The sequence below is a fragment of the Botryllus schlosseri genome, chromosome 3, assembly GCF_051294905.1.
Source record: "Botryllus schlosseri isolate E-star chromosome 3, Bs_hap1, whole genome shotgun sequence".
Taxonomy (NCBI): Eukaryota; Metazoa; Chordata; class Ascidiacea; order Stolidobranchia; family Styelidae; genus Botryllus; species Botryllus schlosseri.
In genome coordinates this window covers 37,651,593-37,673,939 of record NC_137238.1, presented here as the reverse complement: position 1 = coordinate 37,673,939, position 22,347 = coordinate 37,651,593, and the positions used below count along the sequence as shown (strand labels likewise).

At 41.4% G+C, this 22,347-nt stretch overlaps 2 protein-coding genes across 3 annotated transcripts in view; one reads left to right on the top strand and one right to left on the bottom strand.

The window, feature by feature from the left end:
• Positions 1–22,347, bottom strand: part of LOC145435198 (microfibril-associated glycoprotein 4-like) — a 287,005-nt gene that overhangs the window by 8,364 nt on the left and 256,294 nt on the right. The gene's annotated exons all lie outside the window — the stretch shown is intronic.
• LOC145435238 (uncharacterized) overlaps positions 1,906–22,347 on the top strand; it is a 28,425-nt gene continuing 7,983 nt past the window's right edge. Inside the window, exons 1-2 of one of the 2 annotated variants that reach the window (XM_080312579.1) lie at positions 1,906–2,169; positions 8,140–8,258. In XM_080312579.1, the coding sequence (XP_080168705.1) occupies positions 8,230–8,258 (29 nt within the window). In that variant the 5' untranslated portion in view covers positions 1,906–2,169; positions 8,140–8,229. Of the gene's footprint in view, positions 2,170–7,532; positions 8,259–22,347 lie in introns of those variants that run through there. The other variant, XM_080312580.1, reaches the window with a different exon arrangement.

Here is a 22,347-nt window from a genome sequence, read left to right as displayed (position 1 = left end):
AGTATTGCTTTCAAAATTACCAGTTCGTTCCTATCGGACGACTAAAAATGGTCATCAACATTCAAGTGGCCCTCGCAATGGCCCGTAAATCTCATGTGGCATTTTGGACGACAATCTTGGCCATCCCTGATATAGATAAAATTGGACATTCTTTGTAAATTACAATTCAGTTGCATAGAGGATGAAAATCGCAATATGCATCTTCGCGATGCAGTCACAAATTCATGCAATTTTTGAAATTATACCATATGATACTCTCACAGAATAAATACATTGTCTGGTTTTGTAAAATTGATGTAAATATAACGAAACGCTGCTTCCTACTTGACAAAATTAAAAATATCCGTATAGGTCAGCTGCTTGGGACGAACAAATGATTAAGAAAGACTGTATATCCTAGTGATTACTTGAGTAAGTGCTGGTAGACTACTCGAGCTGTGCCACAATGAAACAATTTTCCATGCCATCGTTTATCATATGTATGCATTGCATATGTTTAATGATTTTATGATAGTCATTTGCACGTCAATGTGGGATATACTTTTGGTAATACTGTTGGAGTCGGAGTCGGAGCCCGAGTCTGAGTCGGTACGTTTAAAGACTCAAGAGTCGGAGTCGGTATATTGAAAATATGTGGACTCGGAGTCGGATTTGGAGTCGGGTTGGTGACCACCACGCCGGAATACACTATATGTGACGTCATTTAGCCAACAAACGTCGCGTGTACCCCCCCGGCCGAACCCACGAACTACCGATCGAGAAGCCGGACGCATAACCATTACACTATCTCGCTCGATTCAGGAATCCGGCCCGCCAAGTACTTAATTTTCCTATATCCTGCCCGCCGACTGGAGAAGTTGCCCGCCCCTGCACCATACCATGACATTCTCTTGAAAGATGCGGTGTAGAAAAATAGGTTAACCACGGTTCAGGAGCATACCTATCATTTGCATCACATTATGCGGTAGAATTCCTATATGCTGTTGAAAATTTATACCTTCTGGGATGCGGCAACACGAACGCAGCTCACCGCACTGTGCACATATGTCACTTGTCAGTTCCCAGCATTTGCCGGTCGGTGATTGCTATCAAAAACTACTAACTCACATGACTAGAATTCAAAGCCAGGCCATTCTACTTTCGCTTGAAGTAATTGTGGGCTGGTTCAAAAAGTACTAGTTCTACGTGTACTACAGTAGGATTTTGTCGCTACTTCTACTTCTACTGGAGTTTTTTTCTTGAATGCATTGACCACCTCTGTATTTGAGTCACGCTAAAGTTTATGAACATTGGGATGTTGATAAAAACGAAAACCGTTAAATGCCTTTTAATTTAGCGATATAGCGGCAATGACCCCATAAAAAAGAGAGATACTTGGTAAAACACGCGACAGAGTTCCATTTCATGTCATATTGTTTGGAAGCAAAATTGCAAACTTGTTAGAAGATCTGTCACCCGCACGGCCTGGCTTTCAACCATTGGCTCGGAAGGAATTGAAAGAAGCAATTCAGTTTATCTATAAAACATTTACATCTCATGAGGAACAGCTGCATTCGAAACGAGCGAAAGTCCTGATTGTACAATCTCCAACAGATATCCGGCATGACTTGTTTCGTTCTTTGGCTTTGATTGCACGCCGCCAGCAAGCTGACGTACGAGAAATATATAATAAATGTCGGCAATGCAGATGTTATCCGGCCCGGATATTGGCGCGCCAACGAATCTATAGCGATTCATGAAAACTACCTCGCCAACAATTCACACATCGTGATCAGGCCGCGTCCAGACGAACATAAACAGATCCAAGAGACATGTGATTACTTCATCACAAACATAACATCTCTTGCGTACGTGACATATAGTCGTTTTTCGGTTTGCAAGCGTGCACTTGATGGATTCAGACTCGCATCACGGAGGGAAATCGCAATGTGATCACTGAGAGATCACGTATAGAAATTAAGATGCGTTTATGGCATTGAAAGCATTATTTTCGCTGTGCGTGCGAAGGCGCTTTTGCAAGGACAGGGTGACGTCATTACAATGTTACTGTAAAGTAAAAACTATTGAGCCACACAAGGATTATAGAAATTTGTTACAGAAAAGAGACAGTGGCGAGAACCGGCATCGGCAAAGGACTTTAAAGAGACGGAGAGAAAGAAAGAGAGCAAAGTAAAAAAATCGCTTTTAGATCATATACTGATGATTTCGCTACAGCGAATTATGAATCCAAATACTAGCATTTTTGTTATGCGACGTACATTCTAAGATGTGGTTTATATTTAATTTTGCATGTTCACACGCTACAGAGCAGGGTGTATTAGCTGGGTGGGTTGTTGCATTTGAATCTAATGCAATTCGAACGTTTCAGTGAATGAGTCGCCGATTTCGTCAAATCAATCAATTTCAACATGCGTGATTACAGAACAGAAGACGGAAGTATTTGATATACAACATTCCAGCTAATGTTAAGTACGGATTTGCAGCGAACACGATCGTAAAAGTTACGCGTACAATGAGTGTTCATCAATACACAAACGGATCACTTCCTGTGAAATGAATTGGTTTTACCGTGATTAGGCGTGAGGATAAAATGTGCATTTTGTTACGTAAATGCGTTCGTGATGGTTTTGGATGTTATATCAAATGTTGAGTATCAATCACGATGTAAATTGCACAAATAGTTAGGTAAATGGGCGGAATGTGCCAAAACATGATTTAACTTAAACAAACAAGAATTATCAATATAAAAGATACTGAAAGAATTAGCTCATTCTCAATTTTGCAGCAATACTTTTATGACCCTGTGTGCGGCAATAAAAAAAGGGGGAATAATTAACGATAGAGAGAAAACGAACAAAGAATCTGGATTGACCTTTGTACTCAGAAATGAGACTGGAGTACTTCTACTTGTACTTTTCCACTCCTGATTCTGCCTCGCCTGACCTCTGGACACGAGACTTGCGTATTTAGTATTTTTTATATTTCGCTCGAGCAACAATGGATTGGCCTTTAATTTCAATGGTATGCACGCCGACGAATCGGTATAGTTCTCCTGTCTTGACTTGTCGTTCCGCGGTGGGTTGATTAATCCAATTACGTGGTAAACACGACGAGGCTTGGGAATAATTTCCTCGGGTCCGTATGTGAGATCCCGGACGACGGGGCTTGATCATAGTTGCCTGCCCTGACCTGTTGTTCCGTGGTCCAATCTCGTGGCTTGGGAACAATAGTCCGTCAAACCACCCTGGGTGACTTGTCGTTCCGCGGTTGATTCAATTTCGTGTACGGTGGGTCATAATTGCCGGTCGTGACGTCAGTATAGTTTTCCCCTAATCCGTGAGATCCTGGTGCGTGTTTTAGATGTCAATAGGCTCGGCTATACAAAGTGGCGCTTGTTGTCTGTCTCATACTGTCGTACTTGACCCCATTAATTTGTTGTCGACCCAGACAGTAACGAGAAATGTTCTGTTATGGTTATAAATATGCGTGTCATATCGAGGACAACAAGGAATGCCGTGTAGTGGAAATGTGTATTAGGCGCCCCAGCATAGATTAACTTAAATAAAGTAACATTATGAGTAAAAAAAATAACTAATTGAAGAAATAGCTGATTCTCAATTTAGCTCACATCAACGTGTTAACTACCGATTTTACGTACCTAATAATTGGTGTAATTGCTGTTCCACACCTTTACCGCGTTCTAGCGTCTTCATATAGGACATAGACAGTCCAAACCAAACAATGTATTTATGATGGGTTCTTTTTACTGCTTCACGTCTGGTCAAGCTTAATCATGACGGTGTCTGTACATGATATACAATTTACCGCGATGCTTTACCCGTCTGTACGATATATATCGATCGCGAGCTCGCCACGCACGACGCACGTGTCGTTCGAGAGCGACTCATTTCGCTGCAGACAATCAGCTGTGTACCGTAACATATCCTCAACACTTGTTATGCCAACACCTCCACGCATATTTACAATATCATACTAAGGAACTATTGCTTCGGCAGCCACGCACTGTCGCTCGAAGTCGACAAATTTCGCTGCAGACAGTCAGTTGTGTTCGCGTATGTGTCGTAAATATATCCTCAACACGTGTTATGCCAATACCTCCAAGCATATTTGCAGCATCATACTACGGATATACTGACTCGACAGAGTGTTATTATAGAAATTAAACATGGAATGGCAACGATCAATTTTGCAGCTTCGCTCCGCTTCGCCGGGGCTGGAATGAAGAATTGTTTTGCGTAAGCGACTGTAGGATTTCTGGCAATCCAAAAGCTATCTTCCCGAGCGCAGAAATTATTGAATCTGGTCTTGATCGAAAGCTACTGTTGCACCGATTCCGAAAATATAAATTAAAATATTGATCGTGTGCTGATCCACCTAGAATATGTCCTCCAAGTCTGAAATATCGGCATTGTTTAGAACAATCGGGTAACCGCAACACAACAGCCATAACAATGACCCGTTGGGATCAGTGGGCTGACCTTATTTGGCTGAAACGCGCTCGGTGGTGCAATAATGGCAATGAATTGTGGTAGATCATACGTTATGCGATCTATAGCCTGAGGTGAGGTGTACAACAGTAGAGTGGGAGATTTCGAAATCGGAATCCACTGCGACTATAGGATTGCAAAATCAAAGTCCAAAAAATCCGACTGGCACGTAAAGTACTGGTTTCTCCATATATTAGGCTGGGTAAAATGTAACATAAATCCAACTCTCAAAGGCAATGCTGTAAGGGGAGTGTCGTTGTACATTCATTTGCGTACAGCGAAACTTTGTATGCGGTGGTGCAATAATGAGGATGAATTGTGCCAGATCACGTGATGCAATCTAGCCTGCTTTCGATGAGGTGTAAAGATGAGCGGGGAGATTTCGAAATCTGACTCCACCCCGACTCGGGTTGCTGAATCAAAGTCCAAAAAATCCGGCTGGCTCGTAAAGTCCTGTTATTTCCACATGTTGTGAGGGTGAAATATAGCATAAATCCGACTCCCAAGGCCATTTGGCTGCATCCAGTCCGGCGATAGCTCGCTTCACCGTCGATCAGCTGACTGACCTTATTTTTCTCGGTTTCGGTGCCAGGGCTGGATACGGTCAAGTGACCACCCAGGCACGATAGTTCTACTATCTTTACACGATATGGAGATGACGTTGCATATTCATTTGCGTACAGCGAAACCTTGTATCGACCCATTGTCGGAATTATGTTCAGCTATACAGGTGTTATTAATGCAATAAGGTTTAGCACCACAAGAAGTATATTAGCAAAGTCCTATCCACCACAAAACGATAATACCTATACCCTACCAACAAACAGACAAACAAACTTGTCGCTTGAATACTTGTAATTTCATTGTGGTCAGATGTACGCAAATCAGCTGTGATCAATCGAGCGTGACACAATCGATGTCAGTCATCAACCCGCCTGTTTGACAAAACTTTCGTTTTCGGGTTGACAGCAACACAGTGCGATATATTTGATGTCCCCGTCGACCCTCCTAATAGGGTTACCATGCGGCCTCATTTAGGGGAGCATATGTCCTCCATTTCCCAGATATGTCACCCCTTCGCCCAAATATACTCTCTTTCTGTCAGTTTGTCCTCCTTGTTAGCTCAACATATCCAAAAAAAACACTACGAGTAACGCAAAATGTGGGCCTAGATTACAAAAGTCGGTTACGCGGCTAAATCGGGAAAAATGACGCTATGACGGTATTGTGCAGGCTATTACGTGGATACGGGGGCCTGTGTAAACACGTGAATAGTAAAATCGCCTCAAACTCCCGTGAAAAAAGATCGAGCGCAATCGACCATGTCGGGGCCACCTTAGTATATCCAAATGATCCCATGTCGTACCGAGAATAGCCGGGGCGGTGGTACATCATTCTCACAAGATGTACTTTGGAATGCGTGTGAGATCGTCATCGTCCGCTACTCGACTAAAGCAGAATATAGCTTTGAAGTACTCAAGTAGAAGTGGTTTAAAAGAAATGTCGTGAAATCGCTTTCTATCCTAATGATAAAGAGTAGGTCCCCATAAAATTGTCGAGCCGAAATGTAGTTGCGAAGCGATCCAGTAATTTGTAAATCTTATTTACGGGTTGAACGGTGTGTTCATTGATTAGAGAGAAGCACACACGGCGATGCCTGTATAACGAGGCTGTTCTCAAATCCACATTGTCCTCGTTATTATCGGCGAGATATGGCTTTGCAGTGACATTGCGTTCGTTAAAATACATTGATTAAACACGATTTATTCCTCATATATGGGGATCAATGGGTGAATAATGTATCGATTCTGCAATTCGGACCGCCAAGTACTTAATTTTCTCCGGCCCGCCGACCGCAGGAGTTGCCCGCCCCCTTGTATAACACGTAAATGATACAATAGCGACAGCTAGCGGTTGTCAATCATCCATAAAAATACTAACCAGTAATACAGCCCTCAAGGAAAACAACAATCCGGGAGATACGTCAAGTGTATTTCAGATACATCGTCTGTAGACCTCCAATTGCGGAGAACACCGGAGTAGCTGAAGCACTGCGTTCTGTCTAGGTCACCGAGATAAACCTTGTTTTACCAACTCGCCGACCGCCCGTGGTATGGGATAGCTGGGTCATTTCTCAAAGGTTCAGTACTCTCCGTATTTTGAGGTTATTGCACAATCTATCTCTAATATGCTGTAATATAGACAGGTCCAGACTTGTCTATTCACTTCCGTAAACTGACTTTTATAACACATTTTACACAATTAAATACACATGTTCAGTTTATTTGAAGTAATAACGGGCAAGCACATTAACTAATCATCCAGAACAAGGTGTAGAGCTTCTTTGAGATCTTGGTATACTTTCTTGATATCAGAATCCTTTTTTTGATTTGCGATGTAAAAGCAATACCAGCTTCGCATACACGAGCATATGATTGCGTATAAACCGATATTGAAGTCTTCTGAGAGCATCTTCATTATTCTCCAGTCTACACAATATTATTTTCCTCTTAGTACGTTATGTCTCTCAATCCAACAGAACAGTTGAATTGGTATTCGAAGGTATCTGATACAGACAATCTAATTCTTTAAGTTTGTTCATCGAAGCGTAACGACCATTTTTACGAATCCATAACTGTATCATTTGATATCGTTGCTCAGTTAAGTTATAGCAATCCATGTATTGGCATTCGGCAATTTCATTGTCACATAGCTCAAGTTTTTCACGTGCAAACCTATACCAGTTCATCGGGTCAATCCGATCCATTATGACGTATATATGACTAGCAGTAATCTTGGACATATTCGATCTATAGTGTACAGCGAATAATCATGTAATAAATATTACACGTTATATATTGCCTTGCACTTGGTTCAACTACAATAACAAATAAGGCGATCAACTTACGCAATAATGACGTGATCATATCTCAGCGTTACTGGAACCAAGCAAAGCCGTTTTCGTAATAACTAGAGTAATCAACTACGCAATCATAATGACGTAATCATTACTGCACATGCTTGAACTGCAATACGCAATCATAATGAAGAATATATATGTATATATCAATTTTTGCAACTTTTTAATTTTGCTCGCACTGTACGCGATTTCATGTAGATAAATGTTTTGATTATTAGGCACCCTTCCTTCACAAAAAATACGCATCATTTATGAAAGTAGGAATCTAAGCGTTGGCCATTACCACGCCAAGATGTAAGAAGACATATGAAGTTTGGGACAACATGGGCCTCATAGAAGAGTGCCAAAAAGATCGTAAGCGAGAAAACATGGGTCGAAAAGGATTGCCCTTATGTTGACCGTAAACTTCTATATAAATGTATTTGTATGGGTGCCTAAAGTGCTGGCACCGAATAATTATGTCGTGGTAATCTGGACCCCACAGGGCAACTGACATCCCATCCCGCATTATTATTTAACAGTGAAGAAATACCAATTTTGAATCGTGCACTTCTTTTAGTTTAGTAGTCTGTGTATAGGCGAGTTCAATATCTTTTGATTACATACCGCACAGGAAGTCGGACTGAGAGGATACAAAATTTATAGCAATATACACGCAATTATCAATATTATTGACCTAATCAATCATTAATTATACAGTCATTTTACCAGGTCCACGTGGTCGCACCTGAATGGAGACCGGATAGGTCAAAAGTGCTACATTCGGTCAAAGGATTCTTAATTGTATCAATGTGAGGCGAGATGGAATGGGCATTGGGCAACCGAAACAGGTGACCTTGCGTAGGGAGTATTTTCGATAACAACGATACGGCAACTGTATTCTCTCTACTGACAATGTGATGGAGAGCGGGTTAATTCATCAGACAAAGACCGGAAACAACAATTAGCAGACACAAATCTAATGGTCACACCGACATTCACAGGTATTCGATAGATACGATCATACCGAGGTCACCCAACCTCCGTAATGGCACGGGTACGAAGCGGGTACGAAGAATTTTGAACGGTGTTGCTCGGTCGCGGTTCTTGGCCTTTCAAGACCTCTGTTAGCATCAGTCTCACCCTTGGAGTGCCAATGTCAAGCGCCGTAATAGTGATCACTCGCTCATGTGTAGAATATAGAAATTGACGCCTGTCCTATTTGCACGACCCCATGTCTTTTGGTAAACCCACTAAAGCGGAAAGTCACTACCAAGCTGGACAGTGGACATTGATTGATCGTTCTCTTGTTAGCGTCGATATTCGCTCGTGCGTGCTTTCATGTCTTTGAATGTATGTTATCATCGAGTTGGGTCATAAATAGACAGGGGGACAAATTTGATGCGTTTCAACACAATATGCGTTTACCACATCTCATCCCGGCCCGTAACCGATCGTTTACCGCACTTTCTATACGATAAACGTCGCTTTTTACACATAGGTAAGCCGATGATCTGTGAAAACACAGGCGCTAACGTGTCATTTCATTATTCCTTCAACGTCACATGACCGCCTATGTAGGCTTTTTGGGTGCCCATCAATACAGTGTTGAACCTGAACGTGATCCATAGGGACCCCACTGCGTGCTATACGCCTAAATAAATATGTTTTGTCGAGTTTACACCTGGTGTGGAGCAGTGAAGGGGGGGGGGGGGGCAAAAAGTAAATTAGACAACACAAACCAATTGATTACATCGATTAATATACGGGGGGTTGATAAATTTTGTCAAGTGACTTTTGAATGGATGTTATTTCTGCCAAATAAACCCCCACTCTGTATGTACTTTCAAATAGTAACGTAATTATTGGTGTTTCGTTGGGTTAAAGGCACTTTGAACGCTGCTGCTTGGTCGGTGGTATGTAGAGTGTATACTTTGTACGGCGTACATCAAGTTGAAATTTTACACTCGTCGGACAAAACACGACAAACGTCATCGATTGCGACAGTCGATCACAGCTTCTTCTGGTGGAATTTTTCGAACTGTAAATCCAAGGCTAGGTCGACGGGGTCAAATAGCATTTCTCTTACGGTAGCACTCCGCCGAGTCAATACGTCCATAGTATGATATTTGTCGCAACTATGTTTTGTTGGGGGGTGTTGAGGATATTTTGCGGTACACGTTTTTCTCAGGTTGCAAGTTACGATAGGGGAAGACGTATTTTTATATTTATACCGCTAATTTCATTAGATTGACTAGAAAACAATGTCATTTCTTCTGATTCGAGTACCGAAATACCTGTTTATTACTTGTGTTGTGCGAGTTAGCTAAATGAAAGGTCACTCACCGAAATCGACCAGACCTACATTTCGCGTTATTCGTGGTGTTTTTTGTTATTATAGGCTGAAAATAAGGACAAATTTACAAAAAATGAAGACATTTGGGCGAAGGTTGTATATATCTGGGAAAAGGAGGAGGACTTTAGTAACCCTATAAATATAGGGATCGATATGGACATCAAATGTATCGCATTGCTGTCAGCCCACTCGAATATGCGTGTTTAGTCAAACAGGAGATTGACGACTGACACCGTTTGTGTCACACTCGATTGATCACAGCTTGTTTGTGTACATCACACCGCATCAAAATTACAAGCATTCGAACGATGAGTGATGTCCGTTGGGTTTGCTGACAGGTAAAGTTGTTATCGTTGTGAGATGGATAAGATTTTGTCAATATACTTCTTGTGGTGCTGAACCCTACTGCAATAACAACACATGTACATACAAACCAAACAGAATTCCGACAAAGGTTCGATACAGAGTTTCGCTGTTTGCAAATGAATATGCAACGAAACCCCGCATATCGCGTAAAGACAGCAGAAACATTTTGCCTGGACGGGGATGGTCACGAATCGTTTCCGGACCCCGAATTTCATCGGTTTTGAGCGAAGTCGGACTGGACTGCATGCGGCTACGTGTCTTTGAGAGTAAGATTTATTCTAGATTTTACCCTCACAATATGTCGGAATAACAGGACTTGGCGTACTAGCCGAATTTACAGTACACCCGATAATGCACGTCCACCCCTCCAAACACATAGTTACGGGTATGACGGGGACCCGGAAACTCGGGTCATAGGTTATTAGTAATTTCACCGGATGAATTATTTTAGCACCGGTTGATTTTAATGCTTGACGTTTGTCGTGTTTTGTCCGACGAGTGTGAAATTTCAACTTGATGTACGCCGTACAAAGTATACACTCTACATACCACCGACCAAGCAGCAGCGTTCAAAGTGCCTTTAACCCAACGAAACACCAATAATTACGTTACTATTTGAAAGTACATACAGAGTGGGGGTTTATTTGGCAGAAATAACATCCATTCAAAAGTCACTTGACAAAATTTATCAACCCCCCGTATATTAATCGATGTAATCAACTGGTTTGTGTTGCCTAATTTACTTTTTGCCCCCCCCCCCTTCACTGCTCCACACCAGGTGTAAACTCGACAAAACATATTTATTTAGGCGTATAGCACGCAGTGGGGTCCCTATGGATCACGTTCAGGTTCAACACTGTATTGATGGGCACCCAAAAAGCCTACATAGGCGGTCATGTGACGTTGAAGGAATAATGAAATGACACGTTAGCGCCTGTGTTTTCACAGATCATCGGCTTACCTATGTGTAAAAAGCGACGTTTATCGTATAGAAAGTGCGGTAAACGATCGGTTACGGGCCGGGATGAGATGTGGTAAACGCATATTGTGTTGAAACGCATCAAATTTGTCCCCCTGTCTATTTATGACCCAACTCGATGATAACATACATTCAAAGACATGAAAGCACGCACGAGCGAATATCGACGCTAACAAGAGAACGATCAATCAATGTCCACTGTCCAGCTTGGTAGTGACTTTCCGCTTTAGTGGGTTTACCAAAAGACATGGGGTCGTGCAAATAGGACAGGCGTCAATTTCTATATTCTACACATGAGCGAGTGATCACTATTACGGCGCTTGACATTGGCACTCCAAGGGTGAGACTGATGCTAACAGAGGTCTTGAAAGGCCAAGAACCGCGACCGAGCAACACCGTTCAAAATTCTTCGTACCCGCTTCGTACCCGTGCCATTACGGAGGTTGGGTGACCTCGGTACCTCCGGTCTCCATTCAGGTGCGACCACGTGGACCTGGCAAAATGACTGTATAATTAATGATTGATTAGGTCAATAATATTGATAATTGCGTGTATATTGCTATAAATTTTGTATCCTCTCAGTCCGACTTCCTGTGCGGTATGTAATCAAAAGATATTGAACTCGCCTAAACACAGACTACTAAACTAAAAGAAGTGCACGATTCAAAATTGGTATTTCTTCACTGTTAAATAATAATGCGGGATGGGATGTCAGTTGCCCTGTGGGGTCCAGATTACCACGACATAATTATTCGGTGCCAGCACTTCAGGCACCCATACAAATACATTTATATAGAAGTTTACGGTCAACATAAGGGCAATCCTTTTCGACCCATGTTTTCTCGCTTACGATCTTTTTGGCACTCTTCTATGAGGCCCATGTTGGCCCAAACTTCATATGTCTTCTTACATCTTGGCGTGGTAATGGCCAACGCTTAGATTCCTACTTTCATAAATGATGCGTATTTTTTGTGAAGGAAGGGTGCCTAATAATCAAAACATTTATCTACATGAAATCGCGTACAGTGCGAGCAAAATTAAAAAGTTGCAAAAATTGATATATACATATATATTCTTCATTATGATTGCGTATTGCAGTTCAAGCATGTGCAGTAATGATTACGTCATTATGATTGCGTAGTTGATTACTCTAGTTATTACGAAAGCGGCTTTGCTTGGTTCCAGTAACGCTGAGATATGATCACGTCATTATTGCGTAAGTTGATCGCCTTATTTGTTATTGTAGTTGAACCAAGTGCAAGGCAATATATAACGTGTAATATTTATTACATGATTATTCGCTGTACACTATAGATCGAATATGTCCAAGATTACTGCTAGTCATATATACGTCATAATGGATCGGATTGACCCGATGAACTGGTATAGGTTTGCACGTGAAAAACTTGAGCTATGTGACAATGAAATTGCCGAATGCCAATACATGGATTGCTATAACTTAACTGAGCAACGATATCAAATGATACAGTTATGGATTCGTAAAAATGGTCGTTACGCTACGATGAACAAACTTAAAGAATTAGTTTGTCTGTATCAGATACCTTCGAATACCAATTCAACTGTTCTGTTGGATTGAGGGACATAACGTACTAAGAGGAAAATAATATTGTGTAGACTGGAGAATAATGAAGATGCTCTCAGAAGACTTCAATATCGGTTTATACGCAATCATATGCTCGTGTATGCGAAGCTGGTATTGCTTTTACATCGCAAATCAAAAAAAGGATTCTGATATCAAGAAAGTATACCAAGATCTGAAAGAAGCTCTACACCTTGTTCTGGATGATTAGTTAATGTGCTTGCCCGTTATTACTTCAAATAAACTGAACATGTGTATTTAATTGTGTAAAATGTGTTATAAAAGTCAGTTTACGGAAGTGAATAGACAAGTCTGGACCTGTCTATATTACAGCATATTAGAGATAGATTGTGCAATAACCTCAAAATACGGAGAGTACTGAACCTTTGAGAAATGACCCAGCTATCCCATACCACGGGCGGTCGGCGAGTTGGTAAAACAAGGTTTATCTCGGTGACCTAGACAGAACGCAGTGCTTCAGCTACTCCGGTGTTCTCCGCAATTGGAGGTCTACAGACGATGTATCTGAAATACACTTGACGTATCTCCCGGATTGTTGTTTTCCTTGAGGGCTGTATTACTGGTTAGTATTTTTATGGATGATTGACAACCGCTAGCTGTCGCTATTGTATCATTTACGTGTTATACAAGGGGGCGGGCAACTCCTGCGGTCGGCGGGCCGGAGAAAATTAAGTACTTGGCGGTCCGAATTGCAGAATCGATACATTATTCACCCATTGATCCCCATATATGAGGAATAAATCGTGTTTAATCAATGTATTTTAACGAACGCAATGTCACTGCAAAGCCATATCTCGCCGATAATAACGAGGACAATGTGGATTTGAGAACAGCCTCGTTATACAGGCATCGCCGTGTGTGCTTCTCTCTAATCAATGAACACACCGTTCAACCCGTAAATAAGATTTACAAATTACTGGATCGCTTCGCAACTACATTTCGGCTCGACAATTTTATGGGGACCTACTCTTTATCATTAGGATAGAAAGCGATTTCACGACATTTCTTTTAAACCACTTCTACTTGAGTACTTCAAAGCTATATTCTGCTTTAGTCGAGTAGCGGACGATGACGATTTCACACGCATTCCAAAGTACATCTTGTGAGAATGATGTACCACCGCCCCGGCTATTCTCGGTACGACATGGGATCATTTGGCTGTACTAAGGTGGCCCCGACATGGTCGATTGCGCTCGATCTTTTTTCACGGGAGTTTGAGGCGATTTTACTATTCACGTGTTTACACAGGCCCCCGTATCCACGTAATAGCCTGCACAATACCGTCATAGCGTCATTTTTCCCGATTTAGCCGCGTAACCGACTTTTGTAATCTAGGCCCACATTTTGCGTTACTCGTAGTGTTTTTTGGATATGTTGAGCTAACAAGGAGGACAAACTGACAGAAAGAGAGTATATTTGGGCGAAGGGGTGACATATCTGGGAAATGGAGGACATATGCTCCCCTAAATGAGGCCGCATGGTAACCCTATTAGGAGGGTCGACGGGGACATCAAATATATCGCACTGTGTTGCTGTCAACCCGAAAACGAAAGTTTTGTCAAACAGGCGGGTTGATGACTGACATCGATTGTGTCACGCTCGATTGATCACAGCTGATTTGCGTACATCTGACCACAATGAAATTACAAGTATTCAAGCGACAAGTTTGTTTGTCTGTTTGTTGGTAGGGTATAGGTATTATCGTTTTGTGGTGGATAGGACTTTGCTAATATACTTCTTGTGGTGCTAAACCTTATTGCATTAATAACACCTGTATAGCTGAACATAATTCCGACAATGGGTCGATACAAGGTTTCGCTGTACGCAAATGAATATGCAACGTCATCTCCATATCGTGTAAAGATAGTAGAACTATCGTGCCTGGGTGGTCACTTGACCGTATCCAGCCCTGGCACCGAAACCGAGAAAAATAAGGTCAGTCAGCTGATCGACGGTGAAGCGAGCTATCGCCGGACTGGATGCAGCCAAATGGCCTTGGGAGTCGGATTTATGCTATATTTCACCCTCACAACATGTGGAAATAACAGGACTTTACGAGCCAGCCGGATTTTTTGGACTTTGATTCAGCAACCCGAGTCGGGGTGGAGTCAGATTTCGAAATCTCCCCGCTCATCTTTACACCTCATCGAAAGCAGGCTAGATTGCATCACGTGATCTGGCACAATTCATCCTCATTATTGCACCACCGCATACAAAGTTTCGCTGTACGCAAATGAATGTACAACGACACTCCCCTTACAGCATTGCCTTTGAGAGTTGGATTTATGTTACATTTTACCCAGCCTAATATATGGAGAAACCAGTACTTTACGTGCCAGTCGGATTTTTTGGACTTTGATTTTGCAATCCTATAGTCGCAGTGGATTCCGATTTCGAAATCTCCCACTCTACTGTACACCTCACCTCAGGCTATAGATCGCATAACGTATGATCTACCACAATTCATTGCCATTATTGCACCACCGAGCGCGTTTCAGCCAAATAAGGTCAGCCCACTGATCCCAACGGGTCATTGTTATGGCTGTTGTGTTGCGGTTACCCGATTGTTCTAAAAAATGCCGATATTTCAGACTTGGAGGACATATTCTAGGTGGATCAGCACACGATCAATATTTTAATTTATATTTTCGGAATCGGTGCAACAGTAGCTTTCGATCAAGACCAGATTCAATAATTTCTGCGCTCGGGAAGATAGCTTTTGGATTGCCAGAAATCCTACAGTCGCTTACGCAAAACAATTCTTCATTCCAGCCCCGGCGAAGCGGAGCGAAGCTGCAAAATTGATCGTTGCCATTCCATGTTTAATTTCTATAATAACACTCTGTCGAGTCAGTATATCCGTAGTATGATGCTGCAAATATGCTTGGAGGTATTGGCATAACACGTGTTGAGGATATATTTACGACACATACGCGAACACAACTGACTGTCTGCAGCGAAATTTGTCGACTTCGAGCGACAGTGCGTGGCTGCCGAAGCAATAGTTCCTTAGTATGATATTGTAAATATGCGTGGAGGTGTTGGCATAACAAGTGTTGAGGATATGTTACGGTACACAGCTGATTGTCTGCAGCGAAATGAGTCGCTCTCGAACGACACGTGCGTCGTGCGTGGCGAGCTCGCGATCGATATATATCGTACAGACGGGTAAAGCATCGCGGTAAATTGTATATCATGTACAGACACCGTCATGATTAAGCTTGACCAGACGTGAAGCAGTAAAAAGAACCCATCATAAATACATTGTTTGGTTTGGACTGTCTATGTCCTATATGAAGATGCTAGAACGCGGTAAAGGTGTGGAACAGCAATTACACCAATTATTAGGTACGTAAAATCGGTAGTTAACACGTTGATGTGAGCTAAATTGAGAATCAGCTATTTCTTCAATTAGTTATTTTTTTTACTCATAATGTTACTTTATTTAAGTTAATCTATGCTGGGGCGCCTAATACACATTTCCACTACACGGCATTCCTTGTTGTCCTCGATATGACACGCATATTTATAACCATAACAGAACATTTCTCGTTACTGTCTGGGTCGACAACAAATTAATGGGGTCAAGTACGACAGTATGAGACAGACAACAAGCGCCACTTTGTATAGCCGAGCCTATTGACATCTAAAACACGCACCAGGATCTCACGGATTAGGGGAAAACTATACTGACGTCACGACCGGCAATTATGACCCACCGTACACGAAATTGAATCAACCGCGGAACGACAAGTCACCCAGGGTGGTTTGACGGACTATTGTTCCCAAGCCACGAGATTGGACCACGGAACAACAGGTCAGGGCAGGCAACTATGATCAAGCCCCGTCGTCCGGGATCTCACATACGGACCCGAGGAAATTATTCCCAAGCCTCGTCGTGTTTACCACGTAATTGGATTAATCAACCCACCGCGGAACGACAAGTCAAGACAGGAGAACTATACCGATTCGTCGGCGTGCATACCATTGAAATTAAAGGCCAATCCATTGTTGCTCGAGCGAAATATAAAAAATACTAAATACGCAAGTCTCGTGTCCAGAGGTCAGGCGAGGCAGAATCAGGAGTGGAAAAGTACAAGTAGAAGTACTCCAGTCTCATTTCTGAGTACAAAGGTCAATCCAGATTCTTTGTTCGTTTTCTCTCTATCGTTAATTATTCCCCCTTTTTTTATTGCCGCACACAGGGTCATAAAAGTATTGCTGCAAAATTGAGAATGAGCTAATTCTTTCAGTATCTTTTATATTGATAATTCTTGTTTGTTTAAGTTAAATCATGTTTTGGCACATTCCGCCCATTTACCTAACTACTTGCACATACCTAGTAACGCTACAAGTCGTAAGGAGTTGTTTCAGGAATGATTCTTGCAGTGTCGTGCCAAACCGCCGTGTTTCTGTTTACACACTTAGGCCTACCCGAATTCAAGCTGCTGGATATTACTTCCTTCAATGCGATCGAATTTCATTTTGAGATGGTAACCAGCCAACCACACTACAATGAGACTTTCTACGTTATAAAAATGGTGAATTATGAATAAATTAGTATTTACGGTGACCAATTCTTTAAATATTTATTATAGTGGTGAGTAGTAAGGCTAAGCAATTTATACGCCGGCCAATCAGAGAGCGCCACGTCATCCTAATTGCCACGCCCCTTTTCATGCCCTACCCTAATCACCACGTCTATATGACGCCCATTGCCACGCCTAGATATTCTAATGTTTTGTGAATTTCAATACCGATTTTCCATGTGTATTTAGCAATATGTATTGAATAACTTGCTTCCGAGAAATAAATATCATTCATTATACGTTAGAATTCAGCGCTTTTCATATCTTCTAACACTTTACTCAGTCTCCTTGAAATAGCATTGTATAGTGTACGAGTTCATTTTATTTCGTAAAAAGAGCATATCAATGATATCGTTGATCGTTATTGCGTCGATTCACTAGCTGAAATCCTCCAGATCGGTTGATGTTTCGAGGTACACCGCTTTGCTGCCGTCCGACACTGCGATCCGAGTTCCTGCGTTCGATCTGACCGTTTTGTTTGATGTAGCGATCACTGGCTTGTAGTATATACGATACGAGCGGAAGGTCGGGATTAGGAACAACTACGCTGGGCGAATAGATGACGAATTCATCAGCTCGCAGTATAACCGCTACCTGTATAATGTTTGCATGTCGAGTATAAGGGTATTTAACTCAGCACTAAAATGCCAACGGCTAGCCGCAGGGGTCCGGTTCTCGTTGCTATAATTAAACGAACACCTTCGCCGCAGGTACGCGATCACCGACGTTATAATGATAAGGACAAATTAGCCGCATGAAAGCGAGTCTAATGAATATAACGACAGACAACAAGTTAGTTGAAAAGTAAAACTAATCGTGACCGATGCAAGACGACGTGAAACAGCGCTTTCGCTCGATTCTTGTAGTGACCACATTTCATACGATTCAGTCCTTTTCATGTCACTAGAATAAGGGTGATTAAACCGACAGTGAAACGCCGCCGGCGTCTTATAACGTAATAATGTAAGCTGCGTCGGGTGCTGCTATAATGTTCGGAGCGAATATAGTAGAAAGTCCACGTCTGGACACCTGTATGCAGATGCGCATACTACCGTAGTAAAACGCATAACAGAATGCAGGCAAAATTCGATATTGCTTTGTGATGATTTTGATGTTGTTCCATAGCGATTGGGAAGATAGGACTCCTAATTTCCTAACTAACTGCAAAATCCCTAGTAACATAGTCGGACGCATAACGGAATTTACGCAAAATCGGTATTGCTCTGCGATAATTTTGACCACTATGTTTTGATAATAACTTGCTTCCGAGAAATAAATAACATTCATTATACGTTAGATGATACTTTTCCTTGATATTCTATTATGTGTATTTAGGGCTTATGCGACATCACTATGTTGGCGACAGGCCTGATTTGAACACACTAATTTTGCGAATTAAACTTATCGCTCAACACGGACACTCAATGAAGAGCACCCTGGAGACCCACATAAATGCTCCACAATTCTTGACATATAATATACAGAGCATATAATAAGATGACAAAACCTATACTTGAGTACTCCGAAATGTACAAGTACTTTACCTTTTCACGACGTTTTTGTAAGATGAATACTAATTTTATCGAAAAATGAAATTTATGTTCTCAAGTAGGTTTTTGTCTACACGCACCAACAACTCAAGTATTTATGACACAGGAGTGATTCATTAAGTATAGCGCAAGCAGGCCAAACCTATAATTGAGTGCTCCAAAATGTACAAGTACTTCGCTATGTACTCCCTCCACGTAAAAAGTGACAGATTTAGGCAAAAGTTGCTATAGAACTGCGTTAGTTTTAAAGTTGTTCCATCATGCAATGTGTGATGAAATTTGGTATGCTGCATAATCACAATGCCCTGGAGCTCATTTAGATACGTTTTTTTAATGTAGTTACACATTCTAGTTGTTTTGATGTAAGGAAAAAATCATTCGATAACTCGATAGTTAACACGCGTTGATGTAACTTTCCTCATTTGTATGCATAGCCTACGCGAAATTATTATTATATCATGTATAAGTAGTTTACAAATTCATACGATTTTTCTTGTTGCGCTCCGGGATAAAATGTAATTTTTCGCTCTTTTTTTATTTTTTCAATAAAATTAGTATTCATTTTACAAAAAACGTCGTGTAAAGATAAAGTACTTGTACATTTCGTAGTGCTCAAGTATAAGTTTTCAAACCATTATCGTGACAAAATTTTCAGAATAGCAACTTTTGCGTAAATTCTCTGTCTTGCATTTAGTTGGCGGCTCTGAAAGCAAGCAAAGTTTGTGGTATTTGCGCAACATCGAAATTTGTACACTTCACGCAGGGCCTACGATACTTACGGCCTAATATGGCACATTACACTTGCTGGATATAAGAGGCCGACACTCCCAACCAGACATCACGACTGACTCAATGATTGCTTGCGATCTCACTTCTCGATACCAGACGCCTCGCCATACACGTCTAATAAAGTATTATAACAGACAAAATTAGTTCTTTCAGATGAAACAACCCAATTAAGAGCCAAGTGACAGCGTCGCAATGTATTTAATCGTTCAGGTAGACTTGAATCGTGATCCGGATCTCGTAACATAGTAAAATCGAGGTATGTAGTTTAATTACCCACTCACTACTCTATATGTTGGTGGTGGTCATACCCTGCAAACTTTTTTGCTGCGAACGTAGTGTTTCACCTTACATCAGTTGGTTCAATGTATGTACCGGGTTGTGAAAACTGTCGCTGTTTTGACTATGTGTCACAATCAATACTAAATACGAGAATTCGTTACTCGTCGAAACGCCGCAGTCAGACATCGTTAACAGCGATTCCGTGTATGGCAATCTTGAGTTCAATTGCGGTTTTGTGATGTTAACCAAGCGGCTGTGTTTCTGCGGTGTGAAGACTGAATTCGTGTTGTTTCCCCGCAAGAGTGCGATGTCTATTTCACACCTAGAGCAATTATAAAACGCATCTTCGAAACTTTTGGTCTAGTTCATCCGCTTGGATTTCGAAACGGACCATCACGACAAGACTCTAACCCACCACATCCGAGGTTTCAGTTGATCATATCGAAGAATTTCATGTCCATCCGTGTTACCACCCACAGATTTCGCCATCCTCACACGGTAGTGCTAAGACATTCCCGCGCGCTCATAAACCTAATTTTTCCTAACCCTACCACCTAATCCTAAGACGCGCGCGGGAATGTTTTTTATGCTTGTACAACTCAACGAATACCCATCGGCCTGCTTACTACATTTTAGAGATTCTCTCCGCAATTGTGTATACAAGAATATACTTCTCTTAGTAACCAATTTCTCGTGAATTCTGAACCACATTGACGTGTGTTAACTTCTGGTATTAGGTGATAATATCATTTTCATGTCTGATAATGCCATGTCAAGGTAATAAAAACGTAAGCTAAGCAGTTTTTGATAATAGCACTTATCAAGGTGATACAAACGTAACCTCAAACTACTTTGAAATATAAAGTCCTAAAAGTGGGTAGTTTCTCCTGAAAAACCGGTAAGTAGAAGTGTAAATAACCTACGAAAATAACCACCTATATCAGTTACTTTTCAATCCCTAATTGTACTTGTATTCCAGCAAAATTACGAATCGTTGAGTGTCGAGCGATAGCCTCTATCATACTTGCGGAAAATAAAGATTTGGTACACGAGTATCAGATTAAAGTAAATTGAGTAAACTTGAGAGGTTATTAGTGATTCTGCTGGAGTTTATATGAAGGGAAGTCCTGATAAAACCTTGATTATTTCAGAAAAGAATAGACGGCTTCTCTCGATATTTTGATAGTCTCCGTCGTACTGTAGGGTCAAGGCTGGTACTCAATGGTTCTGTTAGTAATTATATGGAATGTGCGGGAATCGAATTGGAGCGTAAAGTATGCTCCTGTGGCATAGAGCCCTACGAAATGAGTCCACATACCCCGTAAAATTCCGCTCCAAGCGCTGTGGCTTAGCTCAAGCGAACAAGTATTTCGTACTTTAGGTGTCAAATCATCTTTCTTATGATTGATAAGCTTAGGGAGAATTAATCAGAAAATTTTGTAGAGTACCGTAGGCATCGATTCATTAAGTGAAATGGGCTTCCTTATCTTAAATTGAAACGGACAGAATAAATCGAAACAATTTGCAGAGTCCCGTAGGCGTCAAGACATAGCTCAGGCAGAGATTACAGCCTAATAACGCGCGGGAATCGAGTGGGATGTTATAGGAAGCAAGACGAATCATTGTAAAAGTGTTGCAACTTAATTAGGCCTACATATGTAATTCCATCACTAAAGTTGATCGGGCATAGGTAGCCTACGTGCTATACGCTCCTGCGAACAGATTCACGCTAAGTTGGTATAGAACTGCGTTAGTTTTAAAGGTGTTCCATCATGAAATGTGTGATGAAATTTGATATGTTCCATTGTCATAATGTCCTACACCTGTGAACCAATCTTCAAGTTGCGCATTCAATGTTTAGCTTGGTAATTCCGTTATTAAAGTTGAGTATGCATAGGTACGTGCTACGCTCCCGCAAAAGTCGGTATAGAACTGCGTTAGTTTATAATTTGTTCAATCATGAAATGCGTAACAAAATTTGACATGGTGCATTGTCATAATGTCTTACAACTGCGTACCGAGTTTCAAGGTGGCGAGTCGAATATTAGCATGGTAATTCCGTTATTAAAGTTTACTATGTATAGGTACGTGCTACGCTACGGAAAAAACAGATTTAGCCAAAAGTCTGTATAGAACTGTATTAGTTTTAAAGGTGTTACATCAGGAAATGTCTGGCGAAATTTGGTATGGTGCATTGTTATTATGTCCTACAACTGCGTACCAACGTTCAAGGTGAGAATTTAATGTTTAGCATGCTACTTCTGTTATTAAAATTGACTATGTATGGCTAGGCCTATATGCTATGTTCACGAAAAGCAGATATGCGTAAAAGTCGGTATTCGACTGCGATAGTTTCAAAGGTGTTCCATCATTAGATGTGTGATGAAATTTAGCATGGTGCATTGCCATAA